This window comes from Anas platyrhynchos, chromosome 5 (genome assembly GCF_047663525.1).
Source record: "Anas platyrhynchos isolate ZD024472 breed Pekin duck chromosome 5, IASCAAS_PekinDuck_T2T, whole genome shotgun sequence".
NCBI lineage: Eukaryota > Metazoa > Chordata > Aves > Anseriformes > Anatidae > Anas > Anas platyrhynchos.
In genome coordinates this window covers 35,313,116-35,338,722 of record NC_092591.1, presented here as the reverse complement: position 1 = coordinate 35,338,722, position 25,607 = coordinate 35,313,116, and the positions used below count along the sequence as shown (strand labels likewise).

The 25,607-nt window shown below is 37.8% G+C and overlaps 1 protein-coding gene across 5 annotated transcripts; it reads left to right on the top strand.

The window, feature by feature from the left end:
* The first annotated feature begins 1,827 nt into the window (after positions 1 to 1,827).
* On the top strand, positions 1,828 to 25,262 carry PSEN1 (presenilin 1). 5 transcript variants are annotated; one of them, XM_072038811.1, is made up of 12 exons: positions 2,233 to 2,346; positions 4,367 to 4,510; positions 6,298 to 6,336; positions 9,217 to 9,470; positions 10,543 to 10,684; positions 12,285 to 12,352; positions 14,105 to 14,325; positions 16,540 to 16,638; positions 17,835 to 17,921; positions 18,792 to 18,959; positions 20,715 to 20,833; positions 21,154 to 25,262. In XM_072038811.1, exons 1-12 carry the CDS (start codon positions 2,323 to 2,325, stop codon positions 21,307 to 21,309), a joined length of 1,521 nt encoding a protein of 506 aa, XP_071894912.1. In that variant the 5' UTR covers positions 2,233 to 2,322; the 3' UTR covers positions 21,310 to 25,262. The 5 variants fall into 5 exon arrangements, with proteins under 5 accessions (XP_038035068.1, XP_071894912.1, XP_071894911.1 ...); XM_038179140.2 differs by lacking the exons at positions 2,233 to 2,346; positions 6,298 to 6,336 and adding an exon at positions 1,828 to 1,987; XM_072038810.1 differs by lacking the exon at positions 6,298 to 6,336 and having other exon boundaries at positions 2,324 to 2,346.
* Positions 25,263 to 25,607: the final 345 nt, after the last annotated feature.

Here is a 25,607-nt window from a genome sequence, read left to right as displayed (position 1 = left end):
TCACATTTTGGTGTCAGCTATTACTCAAATTAGTGTTACTGCTCCGCATTGATAACAATATAGTGTCTGTGTGTGAGGTTGCAGGGTAGAATACAAATCTGCATACTGCTGAGAGGTTCTTGAACTAACTTCCCTTTAAGTGTTTTTTCTTTCAACACACAGGAACAGAATTATTTCAAGATTAAGTTGAAAAAAAAAAAAACAAAAACAAAAAAAAAAAACAGACTTGCCAATTCTAAATTACAACACTTTACTGCCTGAATGTGCAATTTAATATTGCTAGTATGTTAATGCACAGAAATAATACTGGTATAGTGAAAACAAACCATTAGCAAATTGTGTGTTCAGTGCAATATGCCACAATGATTCATTTTATGATAGAAACTAAGTATCTCAAAACTTAATGTACAGAGGGGGAAAATACCAGTTTCCACAACAGAACTAGATGTGCTAGTCATTGATCTGGACTTCATTGTTGTGGAGCTGGGCTTGGGAGTTATACCATAACTGAACTTGTCTCATAATCACGTTGTGCAACTGCCCTTCTGCATACTACATACTCTAAGCAATGGTATGTCACTGAAGTACTGTTTCCCTTGGCGTACACTGAAATGAAGTGAAGAAGCCTTGAACAAGAAACATTAATTACCAAGAATGATGTATTTTTACATTACTGTTGTTATTTTGGGACTTTTTTTGTTCTCAGAATACTTAACATGTTCATGTAGTCTTTTTACATTTCTAATTTAGGGCTTCCTGTCTTCTATCTGAACAGGAGCCTCTGCACTAAAAAGCATCTAGCTACACCATTGTGGCTCTAAATGTGGGCAGGGGGAAGGCCCTAAACTGTAAGTTTAGTTTCTCATTTAATTTGTATTTCTCACTACTCTAGAGCTTTCCTATTACTAAGAGAGAGAACACTTGGACTTTTTTTTTTTTTATGCTTTTATTAACGGAGTTGCTAGATAGCTGCTTGCAGGAGGATAGCTTGCTTGTAGGTGGATACACTTAAAACTAGAAGCTCTTGCCTTATACTAGGGTCACACTTTCCAATATTCTATACGTTTTCCTATGCAGGAGCATAGGATGTCATACCTGCAAACTTACAAATTAGTACATAGTCCTGTAGCATAACCAATGTAAGGTATTGGTAATAAGCATTTTATCTTAGGTCTAAATGATATTAATAACAAACAGAGACTTGTGTGGTGCAGTTGAATGCCCATGGTATTTTTCTTGAAGTCAGAAGTTCTATTGCACAATTCCAACATGCCACCTCACTTTCCCATAGATCGTCCCAGAATGTGGTTGAATAATAAGAAATAGAGCTGTTTTAAACATGCACAATTCACCTGGGTCTCTCGATGGACGTTATGCTTTCACAGTTGGAGTGATTGCAACGATCATAGCGTTTCCTATATGTGTTAGTTGCTCAGTGAGGTTATGTGCAGCTAAAAAGGAAGCATCGATTTCTTGTCAAGTACCAGGGACAGCAAGGTAAGTTTCAAGGTTGAAGTGTCTATTTCTTCTGTGAGTCATAGTATTACTGGCACCTTTGCGAAAAGGTTCCATGTAGCTGAAACAAACCAGCGTTTGTATTTTGAGGTACGAAATACAATTTTTTTTCATAATCTTTTTATTGTGGGAGCACATTGAACTAGAATCACTAGTTCATGCCTTGACGGGGTGCTGGGGGGGGGGGGGTGCACCCTTGAACCCCCTGTTTGCTGAGCTGTCGCCTCCTCACGGAGGTAAAGGAGCCCCCGCGGCGGGCTCGGCCCGCGCTCCCCTCAGCGCCCGGTCGCGGCGCGAGGCCGCCCCTCAGGCGGCGGCTCCCCCGCTGCGGGCGGGCCGCGGCGCTGCGGCCCCGGGGCGGCGGACGTGAGGTGGCGGCGAAAGGCGGCGCCTGGGCCGGAAGCGAGCGGGGCCGGGCTGCGGGGCGGCGAGGAGCCGGTGGCGGGGCCCGCGGGAGAGCGGCGCCCTCCAGGTGCGGCGGGGCCGGGGCCGGGGCCGGAGCAGGGACGCGAGGGGAGCGGGGCGGCTGCCGGGGGGTCGCGCACGGCGGGGCCGTGGAGCTGGGGCCGGCCCGGGAGGCCCCTCACGGCCGCCTGTTGCGTGCCGGGAGGCGAGGAGGGGGGCGGCGGCCCCCGGGCGGTTGGCGGCGGTGCTGCCCCTGCCTCTGCCCCGGCCCCGGCGTGAGGGGACGGAGGCGGCCGGGGGCGACGAGCACGGGGAAGCCGCAGCGCTGGGAAGGGGAGGGGAAGCGAGAGGGAACTTCTTCAGGCAGGCTGGTTTTAAATCACGGCTTCGTTGGAAAATTAGATGTTTTTGAGAGTCGCTTCTGAGGTAAAGGTGGTTAAAAACTCGATCTGCTCCTGCCCACGCGCGGCTTGCTTGTAGGGCTTGTTCGTTCGTAGGTAAATTTCAAACTTGGGGGCGTTCATTCCTTTAAAAAAAAAAAAAAAAAGGTCTTTGAAGATGTCCTGAATACAATTTCTGAGTTCTTGAGTTTTAAAAAGGGATCATTTTAGCACGCTATAATTTTTGTCACCTCTAAGACACGGCTACTGAAGCTGTGGTGCCCCTCTCCTGTCAGTTACCTCAGGCGCCCTTCACTTTCTCTCAGCCCCTCAGTGCCTGGTTTCGTTGGATGGCTTTGTGGTGGTTTTCTTTACCGGCCTTTAAGCAGGATCCTGTGGTGGCATTTCTTCTTGTTGTTTTCTTTTTCGATTTTTTTCCCCCCAGTTTATTTAGGATTTTGATATGATGCTATGTGGAGGTCTCGTTTTGCTAATCCACATTTGGATAAAAAAATACTTGAACTTTTTTTCTCTGTAGCTGCCCTGTCACTGAGGGTTTTCACTGATGGCAGCCTTAAAGCAGCACTGTGTATGTTCTGTAGTCCAACTAAAGAATCAGAGCAAAAACTTTAAAATAAGAGCAATGTAATACCTTTTTATTTTCTTCTAGCCTTACATTTCATTAGATTTTAAACTAGACACTCTGTTTTTAATTAGAAGCACAGAAGAGAGCCATTCTCCTAGCGAATGCTATGTTGCCTTTCCAGACGGGTAGGATGCTCCCACTAGACCTGTTAAATTGGTGTTGCCTCCTAATGGCCCTTGAGCGTAAGCTGCATCCCTGCAGAAGTCAGTAAGCACTGCAAGCTAATCTTGTAAGAGATTTACTTACTTGTCAGTGAAGAAGCAGCTTCTGTGAATTTGTATGTATGAAACTGAGCTTAACTCCCATTTGAAGTAAGATGCTGTCTCGTGGCTTTCTGCTGCCAAAAGTGAGAGGCCTTGCCTTGTGCAGTGTCTGCATGTCCTCCATTAATACGATTTTTTAGATCCTTCCATTAACTGGTTGAACGCACTATAGCAGCACAAGAAGATTGTGTTCTTTTCCTGGGTTTGCTTTCTTCCATTTTATTGAGTTAAACATACTGCAAAGAGGACTGATGAGTGCTGGAGTTGGCACAAGGTAGGAGAAGGAGCATCTTGGCGTGGAAGTGGGGACTGGCACTTCCCTCTTAGCAGCAGTGGCTGTTATTTCAGTTCGCTGTGTTTTGTGCAACCAAGCCAGTGATTTATGCAGGCCTACTCATTGTTTCTTTAAACTACTTTTTTTTTTTTTTTTTGAAACTTGCGCTTACATCACTCTTCTTCCTTTTTCTGCTATAATTATTTATTCTCCTTTGTTACAGAGCAGCTGCTTAGTTCTGGTTTATTCACATTTGCTTAGGAAAATATTAGTACGCAACTTTTTTGTGTAAGGACACTTGAAACTATTAAAGCATAAGGAATTTTAGGTACATTTAGCTCATACATAAAACCTACTGCTAGGAGAACGCATACTAGTTCTTCAGGCTCAGATGAAATACTGTTTTGTGTAGCTCTAGGTCCCTCTTTGGGTATTACAGTGGTAAGCAGGTGTCATGCCCAGATTTTAAATGATCAAGTGTAACTTGATCATCGTGATCATCCTTGCTTGAAGATTGCACTTGTTCATCCAGAAATGAACGACTTGGAGCAATTGGACTCTGAGATAAAGCACACAAGGTGTGCTCTGAGAAAGTATGCAGTACTTCACAAGATGGAGTGGAGAACTGTTTGAATCTTTGGTTTGTTGCTGACTGACTTCCGTGGTTGATGAACTATTTTGATAACACCCAGACACTCTTATTTTTGTGCTGGAAAATCCCTGTTATGACCTCTCAGTAAACACGTGATACAGTTTGGTAACATTGTGAAGAGAGAAGATGGTTATCTTTGGTCTGTGGGAACTCTAAGAATTGAGGTAGGGAGGGGATGGCAAATTTGCTCATAAAAGAAAAAAGACTATTCACACATCTTTTTCCTTCCAGCATCTCAAGAGGAAGGATCCATTTTGTATAGAAACAAGTGATTTCCAGAGGACAGCCTCAATGACAGAACTGTCTGCACATTTACCCCAGTTTCAGCATGGGCAGCTGACAGAAAACTTCCCTGATAACCACCTCAGCAACACCGTATGTAATAAACAATTTTATTACCTGATAGCAGTTAAATTGGGATGAATAATCAGTGTGGATGAAAATACAGTTCAGAACTATAGAGATCTGTTTGGGAGTAATTTTCTCCATCTGACTGTTGTGATAAGCAGTGCTGAAAGAAATACTCTGTAAATTATTTAACATCCTAAACTTGGGTAGACTTCTCCCAGTTTAAAAGGATGCTGGAGTGACTAGGCCCTCTAGAAAAAAATTTAAAAATGAGGTGGGATATTCCCGTAACAGACTTTGATTTCCAGGTGATTTATTGAACTCCGGCCATGGTCTGCTTGATTCAGGGGGTTCAGTCTTGGAGTTAATTTTAGTCTAGGTAGAGCTTGGGTTTTGTCATTGTTGTTACCGGAATGCTACTCCTGTGCAGAAGGAGCAGAACTGTCTTGTCCTAATTTTGAGTAATTGTCAGGGTGTTCTCAGAGTTCTTGAGGTTCGGGGTGTGTGGGGGAAAAAAACAAACCCTAAAGCTCTATATCATTCCTTAGAAAGTGCTAATTGTGTAATAATTGCTAATACTATGCTTATTGTAGCGCTTGTGTTTTGATAAAACCAAGTTTAGTTGGTCTACTTGGGTGTGGTGCCCAGGCTCTTGGATTTGTCATGCCCAGTTCCTTGTTCTGCAATAACTGTTGAGTGTCAGGTTTCCTTATGACATAGAAATGCTCCTGGGAGATTGAGCCACTAGTAGGTGTGTTTATGACAGATTCAAGACAATATTTTGATCCCTGTTCTAATTTCACTATGCAATCCAACAGGTTAAATGGAATTTTGAAAAATTCTTGTATTTATCTCAGGTCAACATCCTGTAAAAAGCAAAAATACAGAACATTTGAAAATTATCTTTGGAGTTTAGAAGTAAGACTGATTTAAGACCTTACTGATTATAGAAACTGTTGCTAAAAATAAAAAACTGCAGCAGGAGAGTTTCCATGCTTTATGCTTCTACATCAGAGGGAATGAAAAAAGTTTCTTTTCATCTTGGACAGGTGGGAGCTTAACCTTTATTGAACGTTTCTGCCGGATTAAAAAGGCAGAGCTCTATGATTAGCTCCAGGCTCACTGTCCTTGAAGAAAGCTTACCGGAGCTACTTCCCAGCAATGGGGGGCAGACTGTTTTATTTACTTCTCACTGACAGATTGTACTATTGCTTTTTCTTTCAAGTGTAATTCTAGGTCTAGCTTCAATACTTAGGTGTAATGATTCTTCTGCCCTACATATGTCCGCTGTTTTTGTACAGAGGTATGAAGGTTCTTTCCTGCTTAGGTAATACCTAGCTTCTGTCAGCTAGCACTCAGCATGAGAAATCACTAATCACTGGTATGGTTTGCAGTCTCTTCTGGTTACATACCAAGAGTTCAGCCCAGTCTTCAGTGCCCTGTCACTGTATAACAGCCTTTAAACATAAATGGTGTATGTGAGAACTGATGAAGAAGCCTATGCCCACTGTCAGGGTCTGCTAAATAATACATCAATTTGCATTCATTAGGTAAAAATATTTTATCAAATACGCTGGGTTTTTTATCTGTTGATTCAGGGGCTTTGCTCTGGGTTTGCTATTAACTATTTTCCTGATAGGAAAGAAACCTATCAGTTGCTTTTGATGTTGCTTATTCACCTGAAAGCGCGTAGTTCATAACTTACGTTTGCTTACGGTGTTACAACAGGTGTTACTGACTTTTTAGCTTCAGAATTTTCACTTTTAACTATGTCTGAGGAAAGTGAAGAGTCTGTTCCTTTGCTTCCACTTCAGCAAGAGTCCATGGCCTCTGCTCTCTTTAATACTGATCAGGTAGGATATGAGTGTACTTTGTTCTTTTAAGCAGAGGGGCACATGCATGTCACATTTAGCTACACTTCAGTTCACTAGACTGATGGTACAACCTTTTTCTATTTTTGAGCGAGAGATTAATTCTTATAACATCTTACAGTATTTCTTGATGCTGTTCTGATTTTCTTGCACTGTGCTTTAATTGTGTAAAGACATTTTGTGATTGTGTCTTTGTTCCTAACTGGTGCAGGAAACAGAGTGGCACGCATTGGTCTAATTTCTTCAGGTTTTCTTTGTGTTAAATTTTGCAGTTTGTCTGTAGTGATGTGCTTAGCTAATCAGGCTTTTCCTTTCCTGTTTTTATATTTTCACTGCAAAATTGTAGATTTAGATTTTAGTTTTTGTATTTCTGTGGGTGAGAGGGGTAAGTGCTCCCTCATGCAGAACTGCTTTTACAGCAGAGAAAGAGCAAAACATTCCACAAGTGTGCAGAAACCTACGTACTAGGTCTGCTTTACTTGTGAACTGTTCTAAGACTCTCATCTTGTGTAATATTACTTATGGTCATCTTAGGCAGTTTATTTAGATAGATAAGCTTATTGTTGTCTTGTAAGCTGAGAGAAATGGAGCTCTTTCACTAAGAAAGTGAAAAAATGTTAAATTTGAGCTATAATCTGTACAGAAAGAAGTTCACAAAGATGCACACAGCCTTTACAGAATGATTAAAGTTTCAGAACACTGCATTCTCCAATATTCCTGTTTCTATCTGGCTTTCAGTAATTGTATGTGAAGATTTTATACGAAATATACCAAGTAGTTTATAATGAATCTTAGATTTAGTAAGAAATAATCTCGAATCTGAAATCTTTCTTAGGTCATGCATTAAATTTGTCATATTAAATTCCATTTAAGGCTAAAATTGAATACTAAAAATCTGGTTGCTTGCTATTCTTATTTGCTTAAGACAATTTTAGATTTTTTTTTCCTTCCCCTTATACTCAGTTTCCTCTTTGAAAAGTAAAAAAAAAAAAACAAAAAAAAACAAAAAAAAACCAACAAATTTTCTTAGAGGGCAGTTCTTGAAACCCTACTGAGCCTGATCCTGAGGATACAACAAAGAAAGAAGTAAACAGGTAAAGCGTTTGGTATGTATTGCTAGTGTGTAAAGTTCTGTGAAAGTAGCTTTTTCATGAGTTAGGGAAGCTGTAAAGCATCAACCAGGATTTTAGCAGTGTCAGTGTTTGCAGTTCGAAGTCCAGGGACTTGTACTCCTTAATCACTTAAGTGCTTTTGAAACTATGAGTTCCTGACTGTGTGTTTAACGTCTTATCTTTTCTGAGGGTGGGGCTGAGACAATTCTATAAAAAGAATCTCCAAAATGACTATGAATTTATCAAAAAAACTTCAATTGAGTTAATTGGACACAGGCTAGCAGTTATGTTTGGAAATGCTGTTAAGAACAGGTAATGGGACTTTAACATAGCATGTTTAAGGAGGAAAAATTACCTGTGTAACAGTTCTCAAGTAGAAATACATTTGGTTATTTTTAATGTCTTTTCCAATGTCTAACGCAATTTTACTAAATGATATTTGAAGGCATTACAAAAGATATCTCCCCTCAGTTTATTGTACTTTTCAGTAGTAAGCTGCTTGAGTGCACTTACTCAAACTGAACTGTTTGTAAATGAAGTAATTCTGAAGTTGTAAGGTTTATTTTGCAAGGAATCAGAAGTCTTTATATTACGTCTCATTTATGTTGACCCTCTTGGGTGGAGTGAAGGGAACAGTACAGCATCGACTTAAACATGATAATAGAGTGGGGAAAAAAAGACTAATCTGTATAAGCTTTTGCATTTTATGGCTTGTTTAGAGTGACTGAGAAACGTAAAAGAATTCTGTTGCTATGTGGTCTAGAATAGGTGAAACGTAGCTTACTCTGCTGCTGTGTTCTCTGTATGTGCACACAACATAAAATGTTAAATGCCCCCGTTACAGAATGTAGGCTTGATCATTCACTCACAGACAGTATTTCAGCTCAGAATTTTGTAAAAGCTGAGTTCGTAGATCATTTTTGCTTGTGGTTAGTCATAATTCTTTTGAGGGAGATATGGAAAATCTACCTCTGTCCTTGTGTTTGTATTATAGCCTTGATGTTTCACTCAGCAGTATCAGGAAGGCCAGGAGGCTCTTACATTTTTTGACAGGGGTGGTGGAATTTCTTCAATGTCAGCAAAAGGACGTGGCTCTAGCATCCTTGGGAGAGGAGAAAAGGAATCTGCACACTTAACTCATCACAGTAAAACTTTGCGATCAAATCTCAGTGTAATGAGCAAGAATTATCTGAGTTTGATCACTGTTTCTGTGTCATTCTTGCTAAAAATGTGTAAACAATGCTTTGTGAAACTCAATTTTATTATATATTCTAGTTAGTGTACTGTAGCGGGAGTAACATGGTAAGGAAAATAGAAATTTTCTTTGGATTTTCATGGAATTAGTCTAATAAATGTCTCTGGCATTACTTCTGGAAGTAGACAGTTAATTGTTGTTAAGCTATGAGTAATCTACTGTCATGCACCCTTGTATCAACTGTAGTTTGGACAAAGAGAGTAAGTTGTCTTTTTTTACTTAGCTTTTTCTTCTGTTTGTAGAAAAGATGGCATAGCAATGTTGGTTGCATCTAACAGCCTGCTGCTGTTTTAGTATAAGTGCTTCTAATATAACCCTGTGCTTTTATTCTTGTGGTAACTATGTGAAACACTTAATGATTCCTGTTTATGTCCTCAATGTGAAAAATGTTTTTGACAGTAAATATTACCTTACACTTGCCCCCCTCAAGACCATCTTAATACACATTAATATGATTATGGATAGTTTCTGATGGAAGTGTTTTATATATTGCAGAATGATAACAGTGAAAGACGGCGTCATGATAACAGTGAGCGCAGAAGAAATGACAATCCTGGGTCTGAAACCAATGGGCAGCCACAGAACAACATTCAGCAGGTGGTGGAAGATGAAGAAGAAGATGAGGAGCTGACACTGAAATATGGGGCAAAACATGTGATTATGTTGTTTGTACCTGTCACACTTTGCATGGTGGTCGTTGTTGCAACCATCAAGTCTGTCAGCTTTTACACACGCAAGGATGGACAGCTGTATGTATCAATTTTTTCCCCTGTCTTTTTAATGGACCCACTTAGATCATTTTCTTTAATCTCAATTTCTTCAGGATTTTAATTGAAACAGTGAACTTCCTCATCTCCCTTTTCCTCTTCACCAACCTAGAGATAGCTTTATTTTATTCCTTCCAGAAACCAAACTCTATCATGGTACTACTCACATTTGTTTTATATCTGTCAACCAGTCTGGATGACATCTTACTTGTAACTACTTGATTCAAATCCTGATCCTCTTTTTAACACTTTGTGCTCTCTGGTATTTGCAAAATAAACTCAATCAAAATATTGATACTAATATTGCCAAAAAATAACAATTTCAGTGAAAGCTGTTTCAGGAGAAAGGAGACAGAAAGAACACTGAGCCTGTCAGAACCTGAAGCAAATCAGTCTAAATGTAGCCCCATAAAAACATTTAGACAAAATGATTCAAAGTGTGTTTGGCTTTGAAATATTTGTGTAACGTAAGAATGTCATAAAATGGTAGTGAAAAGGAACTTTGTGTTTTGATGAAACAAAATTGTTGATCAAAAATATTTTTTCTTGGGATTTTATTTATGGTAAGTATTTTCTTTTTGTCCTGTCATGTAATGAAGTGCTTTTTTCCTCCCCACCTTGTTTTATTGATGTAAGAAAGAGTTGAGCTCATGCAGTGTTTTTGTTGGAATCACTGGGGGACACTTCATTGTAAATCCACTAGATGGTGTGCTTATAAAGGTCTAGCTGCAGTAATAGTCTAATGAGTCATAGCACGTGAGCAAATTCATCAAACAACCTAGATTTCTTAGTTGTTTGTTTTACAAAGTGGAAATTAGTTGTAATCTAAGAATATAGGAAATGCAGGTCTTCTATTCTTCTAAGGAAGAATAATGTTTTTTTATTAAAGTTTGTCTGATACAATACTGTGCTGCCTTTCAGGTTTTGGCTAAGTAGAAAATAGCTGTCACTCTGAATTGAAAGATTATTGCAATTTCATTTCATGTTGGCCTTGCATATCACAAACATTTGTGGACTCTGCAGAGGCATTTCAGTTGACTTTTTGTTGTTGTAGCATCTACACTCCCTTCACAGAAGAGACAGAGACGATTGGACAACGGGCCCTGAATTCAATTCTCAATGCTGCTATCATGATCAGTGTCATCATTGTCATGACCATACTCCTGGTTGTGCTTTACAAATACAGGTGCTATAAGGTGAGTGTAATTGTGAGTTGAGTAATTGTGCTAGTTTTATTTATTAGTACTGATTATCAAGGATGGAACAAAATGAAGGGTTATCAAGGATGAGCGAGCAGAAGTTACAGGATTGGGTATTTTAAGTGTTTCAAATTTGTGGCTTCACATAATAGGGAGACAGTAACCCCATGCTAACACTGCTGGCTGTTTTATCAGCTAGAATTAGGGTGGCATTGCTTCTTATTCCTGTGAAATGTACTATGGACTGAAATCTTCGTGTGGTCAAGAACTACGAAGCACAGGCCTGGTCCTACACCTGGAAAGCTGTTCAAGACTTCAGGGGCTCTTCAAGGGCTCTGCTCTCCCCTGCCCTACCTGCAAGTATAGAAGTCTCCCAAGACTGATATGTGCATGGCTATACATGCTAGGTGATATCCTTACGGCAAACACAGAGGCTCAAAGGCTCTTTTGTGAAAGACTTCAATCATACAGTGATGTAATCTGGGCAAGTCCAGGCTTAGAATAAATAATTGCAATGTCACCTGCCTGGGAGCTGTTCATGAAAATTCATTGTTGTCTTTTGGTCTTAATGACCAATTTGACAAAGCTTGGCATAACAAAAATTCCCCTTTACAAAGTTTCTGTGGAATGATTTGGGCAGTGATTTCTGCATGTATCTGTATATGGCTTGGAATAGTGCTTTTTTAGGGATAGAACACCATTTTTATCACAGTGTGGTGGTAACTCTGAATCAACTAGGTTTTCTAACGAAGAAATCGACTATGTCATTCTAACAAAGTCAGATAATTGATGTGCTTCAGCTAGCTTCCTTGGCTGCCACTCAGTTCTCAGGTGCTGAAAGCATCAAATCTGTTTATATTTATATTTATAAGTTTCTCACACTTACAGCTTTCCTCTTGACCTTGCAAAGCATGGGGAATTCTTTTTACAAAAATAATTATTGTATTTAAAAATTAGAATGATTAAACAACAGAAATTTCTTGTAGTTTTATGTTAATTAAAAGAAACCATTACGATTTTATTTTAAAAATTGTTTAAAGGGTATGTTTTTATACCAGAATGCTGTAAAATCTAGTTACCTGTACAATTTTGTCATATCAAATTAAAGGGATTATGTGTAAAGATTATTGGTAGAGGATATAGGAATCCTAATATCAATGAATTTATAATTCTAGCAGATAAACACTGAAGATCTTCTATGTTTTAATATTTAATGCTGTAACTGTGTTCTGAAAACTATTTGAAATGACAGCAGTGGTTTTATTAGCACAGAAATGAACCATGTTTTCCATCTGTGTTAATGCTTTATATTTCTGCTATATTACAATGCCGTTGTTTTCAAAGTGCCCTAAAAATAAAAGTAGTTTGCATTCTATATAATCTCTGTTGAAGGACCACAAAGCACTTAAAATCCGTAAGTATATAGGCTGTGTATAGGCTAAATATGAACTTAGCAGCTACCAAAGAGAGAGGGATCTGAGTATCATTTTCTCACTCTAATCAGAAGGGAAAGTAGCATTGAAAGCACTTTTAAGTAGACATTAACTTCAAAATATCAAACCTTAAATAAAGTCTGTGTTGATATTTATTTTTCCAGGTGATCCATGGTTGGCTTATCATTTCTTCTCTTTTGCTGCTTTTCTTTTTTTCGTTTATCTACCTGGGGTAAGAGAACTAAGCATTAATATGTTATTTTTCATGTATGATGTTATTTGCTTGCGTGTTTATTTTATAACTAGCCCTTGAATCTTAACAAGAATGATACTGAGTAAGCTATTGCTAGTGAGGTAGAATTCTTAGTTTTATATAGCTTAATAGAGAGATTTATGGGTTAGTAGTGCATCTGATAGTGTACTGCCCATGGCAAATAAGACATCTTTCCCAGGGCACTGTATACTGTTAGCACAACTTCTGATGTAATTTTTCATAACCATATGACTGAAGAACAGCTGTTTACATCATGGCTTTGAAGCTAGACTTTCTTTGCAAAGGCTGTCTGTATGGGAGTGGTAGAAAAGAATCAACTAAAAAGAATCTGCTCTGTCACCAGAATATACCTCCACTACATGTTTCAGTGTTCTTTTAAAATTCCGAAGCATGTCATTAACCAGACTTAAAGAAAAGTTGTACATAATACTCAGAGTTCTCTAAAACAAGCAACCTGACCAGGGCTTGTAACTCGAGTTATGCAGTGAAATTATTGTAGGATGTGTATTTTTGCACCATTTGATATCAGATACACTTCTCTTTGAGGAATCTTTTTTAACTTGGTCTCCAGGGATAGAAAATGGGGTTCTTTCCGTCACTAATTTTTGCCAGAAGTGGCCTGTGGTGCCTTTTTTGGTTAGTGTTTTCTTCTAACGTTAATAACGACTTTCCTGTAACTTCTGTAACCAGGCAATGTGTGCTGCTCAAAGGCAGTGTAGACTGGGTGGAGGCAAGTTGCTAGACTCACTTCCTTTGGGTTTGGGTTGGTGCTGGCACTCCTCAGTGAGTATGTGTGAGCAGAGGGACTGAGGGGTTTCCTGGCCCTCTGCTTTCGTTCACCTGTCTCTGCCGCCTCACAGTGCTTCTGGTTTCCTTTTGCAGAGGACCAGTGAGGGGGGAGTTTGTAGACAAATTATAGTTGATGGCAATAAGGGCCATCACGCTAACACTGTACATCTCAAAGGCTAGCTAATGGCTAGGTAAGAAAAATTTCCAGGAGGAAAGTATCATGCAAATTATGCAAGGTTCTTGGTGACTTGATGAAGTGGTAGTAGCAGAATTTGCAAATAGCCATTGCAGCCACTTCTCCCTTGGGTCAGTGAAAATCACCTGTGTCTTGGTGACAACATATTTCTCTGTTTTGGTTTATTACTTACTGAAGGTCTTAACTGGTTTATAATATCAGTGTGACAGAGTGGCATGGCTTATCTTAAAAGCAAGGGGTTTGCTTCATTGTTTGTGGCAAAGAATAGAATAATGACGTATATTATACTTGGGAATTAGCGAAGTGTTTCCATTCCATGGGATACAGGAAAGTAAGGAAAGATCAGTTTGTATGGATTTAAAGATTCTTTATAACCTCATAAATTTTTATTCTGACTTACAAATCATGAGCATGGTCAAAATGACTGTTTATGCAGTAGTGTCCTCTCCTGTCAGTTTCTGATTAAATTGACAAGGTAATAGAATACAAATAAAAATTTGCACAAGGATGAAATAGTTGGTATGAAGTAAACATCGGTAAAACTGTCTTCTTTGTGAACAGTATTTTTTAATTAAATACTAATCGGAGATAAACTTTACATTTGGGTCACTACATTGAGCAGTAAGATGTAAAAAAATCTGAAGGTTGCATCTATGACTTGTTTCCATTGTTTTAAGCAAATGCAGTCCATAGTCTTCTCCCTTTTTTTTTTTTTTTTTCTTCAGTGAGGTTTTTAAGACGTATAACGTTGCCATGGACTACATTACGGTGGCACTCATGATCTGGAACTTCGGTGTTGTGGGAATGATCTGCATTCATTGGAAGGGCCCACTCCGGCTCCAGCAGGCATATCTCATTATGATAAGCGCTCTCATGGCGTTGGTGTTCATTAAGTATCTTCCTGAATGGACTGCGTGGCTTATCCTGGCTGTCATTTCAGTGTATGGTAAGGTCTGGGGCAAGTCGTAGAAACAGAAACCATGTTGGGAATTTCTTCTATTTCCTGATAACTTGTTTTCCACTGGTCTGACTAGATCTTAAAAAAAGAAGTGTATGTGGGGGGGAGGTCATACAAAGTAGTGGATAAGGTGATTACAGATTCAAAAATAGCATAATTACCTAAACTAAAATAAGTGACCTGCAGCTAAGGACTTCATGTGGCTGTGTGATGCCATCTTCCTTTGCCTTTTCTGGACTTCCAGGATTCTTTGAGGAGGAAGAAAGGTTAGAATTTAAGTAATTCAAGAAAGGAGATAAGAGGCCTATGTTACCAGCTTGATCTCTTCTATGAATGTGGAGAGACTTTGTACTTCCCATTTTCCTCAAGAATCCCTGGAAACCTACATACAGTGTATGTTCAGAACTTAGGACTTCATTGTTTGGGTGCAGTCCTGTATAGGTATAGATCTGCCCAGCCTACAAATTACTCAGATTTGAAGACATAACACCCTCACCGTGATCCATGTCTAATAATGAGTAGCAATTCAAGGCAATTTTCATTTGTTTTCAGAATGCTCAGTCGTTTTCCATATAGAAGGTTATAATTTAGAGATCTGTTTCCTTGTTCTTAAAATAAAAATAAAATTAATCTGAATTATTGCATATTATTTTTTTTTTCAGAATAGTGACAGAAATAGAATTATCTAGATGTAGTTTTTTCATAGAGCTCTAGAGGGCACTGGATGCTCGAAAAAAGCTGCTGGTTTTGGTTTTTGTTATACTAAATGTGCTTTCAACATCTCTCATCTATGCAAACACAGCTTTTTTTCTGCAAAGCTTCATATGCCAGTTTTTTTCCTTTTCACTCTCACACTCACATTTTTCTTTTGAGTGTGAATAAACTGGCAGTTGTTTCTAATCCTTAGAAGTTACGCGTAAGCTCCCCTTACCTATTGTCTTACAATTTGTTTTAGCATTAAACTTGGGTTAAGAAAAATCTTTGGCAATAGAAAATAAACTTGGTTATTTCCAGTGTGTAAACTGAATACTATTTTTTGTGAATTAGTTTTCTTTCAACTTGCAAGTTGACGTAGTGACACAGCAACATTTGCAGTTGCATAACATCTTAAGTGAGGAACTTCATACTTTATTATTTGTATATTACAATAACACGTGAAATCGGTTCTACAACTACAAATATTAGTAAGCTCTTGGTTTCATACTGTTGCTGTAAGACTCCTTAAATTTCCTCCTCTGATTAGTACGCATCTGATTGAAGTGATGAAATTGCGCAAATGGCTGTTTGTTGTATTCTTTCTCAAAGCTGGTAAACTTTTTGCAGAGAAAGCCTTTGAAAATCAAAGAATGAGTATCACAGCAGTGATATTTTTGGGAGTTCTTCATGATTACTGAAACCAATATTGTCAAGTTATATATTCTTAGAAACTAAAATACTTAATCTTTACCTCAATTAATTTTATCTGTAAACTTCGTGGAGGGTGACGGAGTACTAAAGTTCCATGATAAGGTGGTGTTTTTTCATTTGGCCTGAAGACAATTAGTTCATTGCTTCGTGGTCTGCAAAGGTGTGTTCTGTCTTGGAAGAAAATGCTGAGGCTTATTGAGGTGATTCAAGCCCATGAGGACTTGCATGTAATGGAATATCAAACTAAATGTCTGTAGTGTGTCTTCTAGATTTCAGTTTGCCACTGAACTTCTTACTACTTGGGAGAAAGACCAACTATTTAAGGAAAGGTCAGCATACCTAGAGGACGTGGACAGGATCAAATAAATTAATTTATCACCTTAAGTTTTATACGGTAGTCTTTGTCTACCTGGAGGCCAGGTATTATAGGTGTGCAAGACCTAAGACTAGGAGGACATTCAAGTGTTGGTAAAATATTGCCATGCAGCTAGGAAGGGAGAAAGAGGTGAAAAGAGATGAAGAAGGGTTTTGAAGAGTAACAGTGGTCTGCAGTGACATATTTATGCTAAGACACTTGGTCTAAAAGTAAGATTGAGGGAAAAATTTAACTTTCTATAGGATGCTGACCTGTGACTGGTTAGTGTCTCTCTCAGAAGTCTCTGTTCATGGTAACATTTTACCTTATTACTGGTCTCTGCAAGTGTTATATATTAAAAAAAAACAACAACAACAACAAAAAAAACTTATTCAAAGTATGTCTACAGTGATGTAAGACCTGTTTACTTTTCCTTCCAGATTTGGTTGCTGTCTTATGTCCTAAAGGTCCTCTTCGTATGCTAGTTGAAACAGCTCAAGAGAGAAATGAAACTCTCTTTCCAGCACTTATTTACTCCTGTGAGTATATTCTATTAAATACTTTAAACTTACAATCACCCACTCAGCTGAAGTTATTTTCTCATTTTTCTCTGTTTTAACATGTTGCTTGCCAGCTGGAATTCCCAGTCTGTTCGTTTGGGTCTCAGTTTTCCTTTTGCTGTTGACTCAAAAATGTGAAACATCTTCTGGCTAAGATTTTCAAGATAAAAACCAGCATGTTTTGTTCTTACAAAATAGGAACAGAAAAAAAAATGTTAATACACCAAAGCAAATGTCATTAGGCTGTGAATCAAGCATTTCAAAAGGAATACTTTTTCAGAAAATACTTATCAGCTTTTTATGCTTAAATGTCCTTAAATATCCTGTGTGTTACTGAAAGAAAAGGGAGAAATTGCCACAAAGAGATTCATTTGCAGAGCTATTTTTGCAGGGCTTGTCCTCTTTTCATATGTTGTTTCTTCTTTCAGTTGCAAAAAAATAACTTACTGAATGCATGTTGCTGTTATGACCTGTGTATCAATCAGTAGATAATTCCACTATGCACAAGAATAAAACTTGTGTTCATCAAATTCTGTATATGCACGTTGTAGCTGGTACTGGCTGTGTTCCAGATTTCACTCTTGCTGTGTTTTACTGATACTACTCGTACGTAGTTGCTTGACTGTCTTTTTTGAGGGAGGAAAGGCTAATGCTGAGAAACCACAAATTGAATTAAAATATACCATTTAAGTGTGACAACATTTAATTATCTCAAGACTGGAGAATTCTTGGTGGTGGTGGTGGGGGACACAGAAAAAAGAACTTTGATGCAGATGCTGCCTCTCATTTGAAGTTACCTTTGCACCGGTCTTAATAGACCTTTTCACTTGTAGATGAAAGAATTGCTTAATGGAAAAAAGTAAAGAAACCATTGATTCAGACTTTCAGAGTGGGCTTCATATGTAGAAGTAATTTCTCTAAAGCTACACGCAGCTGCTGCCATTTTTTCCAACATCCAATAAAAATAAAACTTGTGTTCATCAAATTCTGTATGTGCATGTTGTAGCTGGTACTGGCTGTGTTCCAGATATTACTGTGATTTAATGAGAGTAAAATTGCCTCATGCGAAAGATAGCTGTACAGAAAGAACAGAAAAATAATGGATTGATGCCAACACTAGCTCAGAATTGCATGCATCTGAAGATAACATTAGCTATGCTGTTTGTTTTTAACAGCAACAATGGTATGGCTAGTGAACATGGCTGAGGAAGATCCAGAAGCGCAAAGGAAAGCTTCTAAAAACTCCACCTATGATAAACAAGGTAAGTTTTTCTTTGACAAGTTTTTTTTTTTTTTTTCATAATTATCATTTTATTGGAATACATGTTTATGGAGACATTTTTTTTTTAGCTTTTTAAGATTACTGGCTTCTGTAGGAGAGTGAAAGAGTATAAACCTTATTAGGAAAGATGACTGAAAAAAATCCATGAAGACTGAAAATAATTCCTCATTTACTGTGCAATTAGTGTTCCTGCATTCATCATTCTGGAATACAGGATATTGGTGGTGAAATGATTCTTGGTAGACAACTATTGACTGAGCTCAATTGGTTGTCAAATTAGGTTACTGTAATATAGTATCAACTCACACTTACATTGATATCACATGGAAATGCGTCTAGCCCTCTTAGCTATGGAGTTAGTGTTTAAAAACATGGTTTTGTTTGTTTATGTATATATCTGGGAAGAGCAGAGTTTCTGAATTTACTATGCTTGGAGGGAGTGTATGTATAATATGTAACGTTCAATAAAGTTCTATGTTTTACTGTAAAATCAAACTGTCAGTAACTTTCTGACTAGACAAGCCAATAATAGATGGCAGTTAAATCTTTAAATTAGGTCACCACACCATCCTGTTTCATCAAGGTACTCTTGAGTACTAGGACTTGCATGCAACATGTAGTTGCAGTGACTGCAGAGTGCATGTTGACTCCCAAGTGTTTAAAAAAGTATTAAAATGGTGAGAATCTCTTGTAATGGTGTGCGCCAATATTAGATGTTGCTAAATAGCACAGAATACCTCTTTTCTATCACTCTTCAATGATGTTATATGTGGACATAGTGTCATTTGTTATAAGATGTATTTTTTTTAAAAGTAGATTTTAAACATTTTAAATGCCTTTATTATTCCAGCAAACCAGACTCAGAATGGAGATGCTGAACCAGATGATGGTGGCTTTAGTCAAGAATGGCAGCAACAAAGAGACAATAGAATAGGGCCCATTGAATCAACACCTGAATCACGAGCTGCTGTTCAGGCTTTACCCAGTAACTCGCAAACCAGTGAAGACCCTGAAGAACGTGAGTATGGAGTAATCTCTGAAAGACTCAATCAGTCTGAAGCTAGTTAATCTTGGTCATTCTGACTGCACAGATATGCTATGCTGTGAGCTAAGAGCAGCTGAAGAGTACTCTTGCTCTTGATCAATACTGACATGCTTTGCAGAAATAGGTTTTGGTTTTGTTGCAAGAGTAATACTGGCCAAATTGATCTCCCATTTGATATGTAGATTCAAAACTTTAACTGCCAAACTGTTTTCAGACCATTATGCAGTCAGTTGTATTAGCTTCTGTCTCTTTTCATGCAATGTTCTGCCATGTATCAGCCCTTTTGGATCTGGGGCTGTGTAAATGCAGTCATTAATGTTTTTTTGCTTCAAGAGTAAATGACTATAATCCGCTCTGGACAAAGCAGCGTTTAAAGACCTGTTTGGGGACTGAAATGAATTTAGAATGCTACAGGCCTGAGTATTTTTCTCTAGCACCTTGATGAAGTTCAGTATCTTTGGAGCACACATGACATCAATACTCAGATACTGGTTTTAACAGACTTAAGATTTCCAATTCGAGTTTAAGCTGGCATTGGATTTTAAGAGCTCTAAATAAATTACGATCTGCCTGTCTAATGAACTGTTCTCCTTATGTGATGCTGCCATATTTATTTAGCAGGTGCACTTGCTTCCTCTGATTCCTAGGTGTTTCTTTGTTTAAAAATATAGGCATCTACTTTAAGAAAACTTCAATTTTTGAATTTACCTCAAAAATTCCAAATTTGTTTCAGCAATTAAACTGTATTGTAATTCTTAACAGCTTTTAGTGAATGCACTGTCACAAAATGGATATTGGAGGCCTGCTGAAAAAGAGTAGGGTTGCATTTGTTTGTTTATTAAATGATCAACCAGGCATAACCCTCTGCTTTGATGCTGAGTTCCTTGCAGAACTCTAAAGTGTGAGTTTGGGGCTGGACTGTAATCAGGTGACAAAGCAAATGATAGGCTAAATGAAAACATCTGGTGACCTAATGTTTGCCCTCTCTAGCTTAGTATCTTGGACTAAATGCTCAGAAACTGAAGTGGTGTTCAGGAAATCATCATTCTTTTGTTTACAGAAATAATTGAATATTGTGCTTTCACAGTTGTTGCTATGGTGGCAATTACTATTTAAGAAATAACACATTAGCTCATGAGTTTTAGTTAGACTCATATCTTAGACTAAATGTGTCCTTTTTGGCTCTAATTTACTCTGTAATTTTACGCAAGTGCTTTTTAGAACTACCTTAGTTAAGACTTCTGTAGGAGAATTGGTAAGGAGGTGGAGCATTTTGCTGGATATAGATTTCTAACTGACAAACAAAACATAATCTGCAAGTGACTCATTTGTTTTCCCCCTGTGATGACCAACTTGAAAGAATTATATTTCCATGTTTTGCTGAAGGACTATGACACAACAATCAGAAGTGGGAAAGAGAACCCTACAAAATATAATTAAAAGTTCTGAGTTTGTATATACTGCATCTGTATTTACAGTAGACTAGGAATACAGAAATCTTATTACAGGATAAATTAAGTGGTTTAATGTTCCTCAGCCACCTTGTTTCATAAGAGTTTTTCTTTATTACTTGATTCAGGAGTGGTATTATTTTTGAAATTATTATTAATATTTTTATTAGTAAGTTTTGGTACTTAACGTAAATCTGTCTTATTCTCTGACAGTTACTGATACTTGACAATATTAGACTGTGTGATGCTTAGCTCTGCCATATATTCACTTCTGCAGGAGGAGTAAAACTTGGTTTAGGAGACTTCATTTTCTACAGTGTCCTGGTTGGCAAAGCCTCAGCAACAGCAAGTGGGGACTGGAATACAACTTTAGCGTGTTTTGTAGCCATATTAATTGTAAGTATAATGTGACAAGATGATAGTGATCATTTTTTAAGTTCATCAGGGACAGAGTTATAATCACAACTGCTGTGTTTTTGTTGTTGTTGTTGTTTGTTTGTTTATTTTTTTAATTTGGAATTTGTTAATTTGCTGGCTTGACTAAAAACTGATGAGAGTTTCAGCTGTGATTCAAGTTGGCTGTGCATCCATCACACCTTTTAGTTTAGGAAGGCATTAAAATTCCTTGTATTTCTGTGGGATTAGTGCTTTTATATTATAATCTTTTGTGTGTCAGAGTTCCATAATTTCTCCCTATCTTTTTTTTTTTCCCTCAGGGTTTGTGCCTTACACTTCTGCTTCTTGCCATCTTTAAGAAGGCCTTACCAGCTCTTCCAATCTCCATAACTTTTGGGCTAGTTTTTTACTTTGCTACAGATAACTTGGTGCAGCCTTTTATGGACCAGCTAGCATTCCATCAGTTTTATATCTAGCACACTTGATGCTCACATTCTACGGATATTTGTATTTGTAGCAAATCTGGGAGGAGGAAATATTATTTCCCTCAGTTCTCAAGTGAAACTGAAGCTTAATACTCAAGATTCCAAGCCTGAATCATTACAGCTTCCTCCATATTTTTTTTTCTGAGACAACTGCTGCACTGGGCACCATATGACTTTTCCTGTTTGAAAGTGGTTTCTTCCTGATGGCTGGTCTAAATTGTGTGCTGTTATATCAGAGGTAATCTGATATACATATCTCTGGTAAGGACCACCTGTGTGAAATTGCTAACGCTTCCACCAGCAATGTGATCTCTTAGCACAGGTTGATTATTTCGAAGCATTAAGGGTGCTCAGGATTTCCTTCATGGTGACGGAGGAAGCTGACAAATCAAATGGAACTTGTCCCTGTAAGCCATTTGAAGAGAGAGAACCCAATTCAAACTTCTTCAACATTCTTGTGACAGCTGAATACGACTCTGCTTTGTGTAAGGAAAAAGGACTTTGTAGCAATTCAACAAAGGGAGAAAGTACTGTCACTCTTACAGAGTGCTCCACCACTTCATAGCCTCTGTGCCTGAGTGTGCTTGGTTTAGTCAGTTTAAAAGCTTTTTTTTTCCACACTGGAACTAGAGCCTCTTCTGACTTTCAATACTTGGTATTCTCAAGCATGGAGTGCACCTTCTGTGCATCTACTCCAGTTTATGTAGCTACTTAGACTTGGACTGAATTACATGGCATAAGGGATCATGAAGTCCCAATTTGGACCCAAGATTCTAAAAGGTTGGTAAACTACACTAAAGGCAGTTTTAGGACTTACTGTTTGTGCTCTTGCAAATGGATTTGTTATAACACCACTTCAAACCCTACATTTGAGAACAGCCACTAACAGCATAGACTGCATTATTACCATATATTCATTTTGTTGAAGTTTTCATGAAATAAGTAGACATTCACAACAGTCCCAGATGGATTTTAGCCTGCCAGATCTAGAGGCCGAAGTACTATTAGTAGCACTTGTAATGTTTCACTGAAATTTTTCTCTTCAAAAATTTGCTTTTCAGTTCTGACCTGAAGTGTTGGTCTTTCAACCATCTAAGACCCAGGTTAGGCAGGGACTTTTTTTTTGGTGTAGCTACTGAAGTTAGGTGAGATATTACTTAATGTTACAAAGGAAAAAGATCTGTGGCCCTCTTCAATTTAATTACCTCTCCTGTGAGGAACAGAAGACTGGAGAAATGAAAGACAACTCAAAATCACCAAAAAAGAAGAAACAAGATCTTGAACTTCTTTCTAACAAGATAAAGAATTGATTCTAACCTTCAAACTGCTAAACTCTATTTTGTTCTTCATTTGAAAGAACTTATTTATGCGTAATTGCTTGGAAATGAGATCTGTATGAGATTACATTGTTTTTGCTGTAGGCTGTTAACTCTGTACAAGTCTTTTCTGAGGGAAGTGCACTGAGTGGATACTCTTGATGGGCATTCCGTTTTACTTGCATCTTGATACTGGAGTTCTTGCTGAGTAGGACAACTGTCAAAATCCCAACACAAACTCTTTTTGCCCTTTTTTCTGTGCCTATAGATTCAAAGGACTGAGACACCACAGATGCTCACCAACCATTGCCCATGTAAGGGAAGAAAGACTGTGATGTATAAATCTGTTTTAAAACCAAGAAAGGTTTGCTTTCTTTGATTGTCCTTGGCAAAAACATCTGTCTCTTTCAGTATGAGTTGCTAACTGTAATGTTAGCACTTTTGTTTGCATAAAATATATTGTCGTCTCCTCTAAAGTACTTCTATTCATCTCATTTGTGTGCTTATTCATCATGGATAGCATTAATAAAGTAACCATATCAAAATTCCTTACACTGACTTTTCAAAGCAAACTTGCTTGTGTTTTCGAGCTTAAATCACTATTCCATGTTTTCCTGAAATGAAGCCTGACTTAAAGCAGGCTTTTTTTTCCACTTACTGAGACTCTGAGGTTTTTTATAGTATTGTAAGTTGTTCTTTTCCCAAGCATTTTATCTAAGAAAATTTCCCTTGTATGTTTTATTGGGGATCCTAACTAATTTTATTGTGTAGAATAGGTTTGCTAAGAGTCAACGCCACTAGCACCTGTTTGCATATCTGAGACAAGTCTCAGTTAAGAGTTGTTGAAATGCAGAAGTTGTCTTCATTGTTTGTTTTTATGGCTTAAATATGTACCATTGGAGTATTGACTCCAGTAAGAGTTGATTTAGAATCCATAGAAGTATGCAAAGGTCTTCCCACATACTTGAATGGGAGTCAGATGCACAACCCAAGGAAGAGCTTGGACTCTTCAAATGATAAATTAGTCTTCCTCTCCCTAGAACTGTTTCTCCTATCCTGAAGTTTTAATTTCTGAGCTAGTGTGACATTACAGTGCTGGAGATTAGAAAATGTGTTTTTACAGAAACTGTTGTTCAAGTTTATGTATTTGAATTTCAAATTAAAAAGGGAAATCTGCTTTTCAAGCCAAGGCCAATGTATGTTACACTGCTTATTAGCAAGTCTTATGTACGCCTTTAAAACCAGCAACATCAAAAAACGGTTGACATTTTCGTCCTCTTACAGTGAGTCCTGGTACCTTGTATTCCAAATGAGACCTTGCAACTAAAGATCATCTCAAGTACTTGGGTCCATAAGGTGCAGTTAGGGAAAGTGATTTTTTGCATTTGGATTGTTTCCACATAAGTGTGAAGGTTGTGTAACTTCTCTCTCCTTTGTCTTAAAACACCAATCTAATTTGAGGTTGTGAACCATTTCAACTTGGTTAGCTTGGTTTAAATGAAAGAGTTCTGATATATGTAGTCTGCATTTTTTGAGAGAGTAGTTTGCTATTATTAAATTAATACATTGATGACAGCACATTAAGCTGTAGCTCTCAGTGAACTACTGTGTAGCCCCAGTAGCTAGATTCATCTCTTTTGTGCCCCAGGTAGACTAACTGATAACTGTTGTGTGACTTCTTTCAGTAGTCACTGGGTATCTTGATACCTTTCTCTCCCCTTTCAGCTTAAATTAATGATTAGTCTCCTTTAGCTACGTTTCTGCAAATAAAAAAACGTAGTACTGAGTTACAGATTTGACTAAAAAAAAACAACCACTTTTCATTTCTCCTTTTTTAGTGTTGAGGATTTAATACAGCAAAAGAGAAACAAGAGATCCCCAGAAACTGTTCCTGGTAGCAAAGGTGCATGACACTGCCATGTCTATGTATGGCTATTAAGATGGCACTCAAATTCAAGTGTGATCGATGTGAGGTGAGTCTTGAAGGTGTGCACTTGTATATTGCATCACATTCAGAATAGTTCTGACTAGGCAGATAGTTTTTACTTTGAACCAAATATTCAAGGGCTGTGCTCCACTAAAAATGGCTGATCTCCTCAAGGTACAAAGCAGACTCTGGCTTTTTCAGGCATAGGAGACTGGTGCTTCTTGGTTATATAGATACGTACCTGTACTTACATATATTGTATGCACTCTGGACCTTTAGATGACAGCTGTTCTGCCATTACTGCAGTGAAGAATTAAATTTGCTGGAGTATATTTTAGGTGGACGGTACTGTATGAAGAAACTTCTCAAAATGCTTTATTAAAAAAAAAAAAGTATTACTTTTGGCAGTGATGCTATTGGAAATGAGTATAAAAGACTGTGGAACATGTCTGCACTGTGATTGCATCTCAGTGGTAACGTAGTCATTGGGAGCTCTGAAACATGAACTAGAATGGAATTCTTTTACACTCAAAGCATTTGCAGTTTTCATTTTTACAAACACTGGTTTGTACATAATCTGAATTGAATGTGAATGTTTTTTAAACACCTTTCCGGTTCTTGATAAGATACATTTTTGATAGATTATTGCAAAATTTCCTGTATTTGTCTAATTATTAAAATAAAAATTGCATGGATCTTGACTTACCTTGATTTTACTATATTATTTTAAAGCCTTCATTTAATGCTATTAGAGGCCCAAACTGTAGCTATTTAAGAAGTAAGATTTCTGTCAATACAGTTAGGTAGCTTCTTTATCTCCCAGTGGAATATCTTCTTAAAACTGGTTTCTATAGAAGTACTTCCTCCTAAATGCTAATTTTCAAGTTAAAAGAGTTGGTCAAAACTTGTTGCAAAAGCAACCGTAAGTTATAATTAAGGCATGAAAAAGCTGTATGAGATTATATTTAAACACTACCTTGCACAGTGAAGCTTAGTGTTACCTAGGAAAATGCATAGGTTTTTCAGACAGAAAGCACTTAGTGAAC

Coding starts and splice junctions, on each gene's coding strand:
- PSEN1 (XM_072038811.1), top strand. CDS start 2,323: ATGTTTTTGAGAGTCGCTTCTGAG. Junction 6,337..9,216: donor CTCTCTTTAATACTGATCAG/GTAGGATATGAG, acceptor TATATATTGCAG/AATGATAACAGTGAAAGACG. Junction 17,922..18,791: donor CTCCACCTATGATAAACAAG/GTAAGTTTTTCT, acceptor TTATTATTCCAG/CAAACCAGACTCAGAATGGA.